Raw genomic sequence first — 3,812 nt, 5'->3', positions numbered from 1 at the left:
GGATCCCAGGGAGCTCCACCGCCCCTTCCTCCTTGGGAAGACCCAGTGAGAAGGCGCCATCTATGAACCAGGAGGTGAGTCCCCACCACTCCTGGCATCTGCCACACTGGGATCTTTAGCCTCCAGACCTGGGAGCAGTACACGTCTGTTTTTTGTAAGCCGCCCAGGTTGTAGTATTTTATCCTAGCGAGACAACATCTCCCTGTCCCTGTATTATTGAATGTGCATCATCTCTCCTGTCTCTGGCTGAGCTTTCATGCCTGTGCTGGTCTCCTGTAGGTTTTGGACCTGCCATGATGAGCGGTTCCTTTACATGCTGATGGAGTTTGTGCCGGGCGGTGAGCTCTTCAGCTACCTGAGGAACAGGGGCCGTTTTGCTGCGGCCACTGGGCTCTTCTACTCAGCCGAGATCATCTGTGCCATCGAGTACCTTCACTCCAAGGAGATTGTCTACAGGGACTTGAAACCAGAGAACATACTGCTGGACAGGGATGGCCACATCAAGCTCACAGACTTTGGGTTCGCCAAGAAACTGGTAGACAGGTGAGAGAAGCTTTGGTGGGAGCTGGAAGGTTATAAGGGACCTCAGTTGTTGTGATGGGTCATGCAGAGATGACGTGTTACCAGCGTTTAACTGCTCACCTGGGGCCCGAACCTGCAGGGAGAAATGAGGGTGGCAGACTTCAATCCCTCCTTCACAGTTGAGCTGGGCTGGGAATGTTGGCTGGATTTGGACGCACAGGAAGACATTTTTCTTTACCCCCATGGTGCACTAAATCAAATCATCACATTGCTGTTATTGTACAGAAATTATTATTATTATTCTTTGGAATTCATTGAGGGTATAAAGAATTAGGGCTGGTTGCCTTTGTTAGGTAAATTCCCTCTTATAATTGTGTCCCACCCCTGAGGATTGTATTGAAATTATAAGGAGATAAGTCTGATTTGTGTTTGGGTTGCTCTAACAGCAAAATAGATCTGCTGTGACGGAGATACATAATATCTTTTAAAATCCTGCGATGCTTTTGCTGGTGTCAGGGACTGTGGCAGGTGCTTTTTCAAATTCCTATAACTACACCCCCCTCTCCATTCCTCACACACCATTTCCTTTCTTTTTTTTGTTTTCTGAGACAGAGTTACTCTGTTGCCCTGGGGTAGAGTGCAGTGCTGTCATAGCTCACAGCAGCCTCAAACTCCTGGGTTCAATGATCCTCCTGCCTCAGCCTCCTGAATTGCTGAGACTACAGGTGCTTGCCACAACACCTAGCTAATTTTTCTATTTTTAGTAGAGATAAGTCTTGCTGTTGCTCTCGCTGGTCTCAAACTTACCTGAGCTCAAGTAATTCATGCAGCTTGGCCTCTCTGAGTGCTGGGGTTATGGGTGTGAATCACTACATACCGTCTACTTTTTCTTTGTTAAACAGCTTTTTTGAGCTATTACCCACATATCACAAATTTACTATGTGAAGCGTACAGTTCCTTGGTTTTTACCGTATTTATTCATAGATAGGTGCAGCCATCCCAAAATTAATTTGTATCAGTCCAGAAAGCAAATCCAATACCCTTAGCCTATAATCTTCCATCTTTTGTACTTTTCCTTGCTCTAAGCAGCTGCCAGGCATCTGATTTCTCTGTGCCTTTACCTACACTGCATGATTCACAGAATTGGAATCGTATGATACTAACCTTGGTGTCTGGCTTTTCTGTCTTGAGTATCATTTCTTTATGGGATAGCCACATTACAGCACGTCTCAGGGCCTCATTCCTTTTCATGGCCAAGTAATATTCCACTTGGTACCCAAACCAGCTTTCACTTACCCATTCTTTCCTTAACGGACACTTGGCTTGTTTCCCCATCTTGGCCACTATGAATAGTTGTGCGATGAACAGTCATGTCTACCCTGCTATTTTCTCTTTCCCACAAACACAGAGGCTTTGAATGCACAGAACCTTCAAGTTTTTTTTAAGAGACACTGTCTCATTTTATTACCCTCAATAGAGTGCTGTGGCATCGCAACTCATGGCAACCTCCAACTCCTGGGCTTAGGTGATTCTCTTGCCTCAGCCTCCTGAGTAGCTGGGACTGTCGGCGCCCTCCACAATGCCTGGCTTTTTTTTTTTGGTTGCAGTTTGTCCGGGGACGGGTTCGAATCTGCCACCATTGGTATATGGGGCTGGCGCCCTACACACTGAGCCACAGGTACAGCCCTGGACCTTCAAGTTGAATAGGTCCAAGGAGTTGGCATCACTTCCATGGTCTTCCTTACCCCCACATGGAAGGTACCTGCCACCAGCCACAGGTGGCATGTCTACCCCGAGACTTACAGGAGGTGACATCCAGTCCTTTCTGTGTGAGTAGATCGGCAACTTTATTATTCTCCACACATCAACTTTTATTTTACAAGAAGCATTTCAGTGTCTCTGTACGGTTTCAGAGACACCCATGCAGGATGGGAGACACCATCACAATTTTCAAAACCACAGACAAGATCCTTAGAGTGTCCGTTTTTCTATAGGAAATGTGGTTTTGAGACGGTCACAGGGTTAATACCTTGGTGACAGAATCAGGATGCATTTCCATCTATATGAGGACAACTTGTTCTGAAAACCGTCAGCGTTGGAATTGTTCTTCCGACATTGCCCCTTATCAAACGGATAGTAATGACCTCTGCGTGCCTGTCTAACCCTAAACTACCACTAATTATCATTTTCCTGTTTGGAGAGTGATGTTCCCAAGAATAACAGAAGGATTTGGGGTGAAATATTTAAATTAACAGGAAAGACCTGCTATTGCCCGATTTGGTGACAGTGAAATCATTTTTCCACTTTTCACTTTAAAAAGGTAATTTTAAAGGTGTATTTCTAGGGTAATATAGCACAAGAGTTGATACTGAGGGCAACAGGATGAGAGTCTGTCTCAAAAAAAAAGGGAACCACTTAACTCATGGGAGTGGTAAAGGCCTTCATTGGATGAAAACCTCTAACCTGTAAGGCATTGAGAAACGTCCCTCGGGTGCTGTGGACTGTCGGGCCAAACGCAGGATTTGAAATCAATTCCACTCTTCCTAAGGGGTTCCTTTATAGCTGAGATTCAGCTTGACATAGTGGTTAAATCCAGCCAGCCGTGTGTTTGCTTTTGTTTTTAAATAAAACTTTATTGAAACATAGTCACACCTTGGGGCCTTCGGAGCGCTGATACGGGGGTTGGAGGGGGGAGGAGGTGCGATAACGGGGACACATTTGGGGTGATGAGACAGTCCTGGAATGGAGAATACTTGTGCAAGAATGGGAATGTGCTTCCTGCTACCAAAGTAGACACACAAAACTGGTGGGAAATGTGAGGATATGACATTTTAGCACATCAGGAAATTACACATATGTGAAATGATAAATAATTACGTGTGCAATTATGAGTGATTGCATGCATAAGTGATTACACACATAACTGTAAATGATGGCATAAATAATTCTGAGTACCACTGTAAATATTTAATATAAATTATGATATAATGTATCTTAAGTACATATTGATAAAATTACATACCATTATGAATAATTATAATTGTCCATAATTGTGTGATTTTGTAAATGTATATAAACTGTTAAAATTAAATATGTAAATTTTATATACGATCAGACATATTTTTTGATTATAAATTTTCATTTGCATATTTATAAGTACAGAATTTATAATTTTTTAAAGTTAAAATTTACAAGTAATTATATATAATTATCCATGATTGTGTACTTTTATAAATATCTATTTTATTTATTTATTTGTCTTTTTTTTTTTTTTTTGAGGTCAAGTTTTA

The 3,812-nt window shown here is 42.6% G+C and overlaps 1 protein-coding gene across 1 annotated transcript in view; it reads left to right on the top strand.

Moving 5' to 3' along the window:
* Window positions 1–3,812, top strand: part of PRKX (protein kinase, X-linked) — a 42,232-nt gene that overhangs the window by 9,962 nt on the left and 28,458 nt on the right. Inside the window, exon 3 of the mRNA XM_023515063.1 lies at window positions 280–543. Coding sequence (XP_023370831.1) covers window positions 280–543 — 264 coding nt within the window. The remainder of the gene's footprint in view (window positions 1–279; window positions 544–3,812) is intronic.

This window comes from Otolemur garnettii, unplaced genomic scaffold, assembly GCF_000181295.1.
Source record: "Otolemur garnettii isolate 467f Iridium unplaced genomic scaffold, OtoGar3 scaffold00065, whole genome shotgun sequence".
Taxonomy (NCBI): Eukaryota; Metazoa; Chordata; class Mammalia; order Primates; family Galagidae; genus Otolemur; species Otolemur garnettii.
This window is presented reverse-complemented; position numbering and strand designations above follow the sequence as displayed.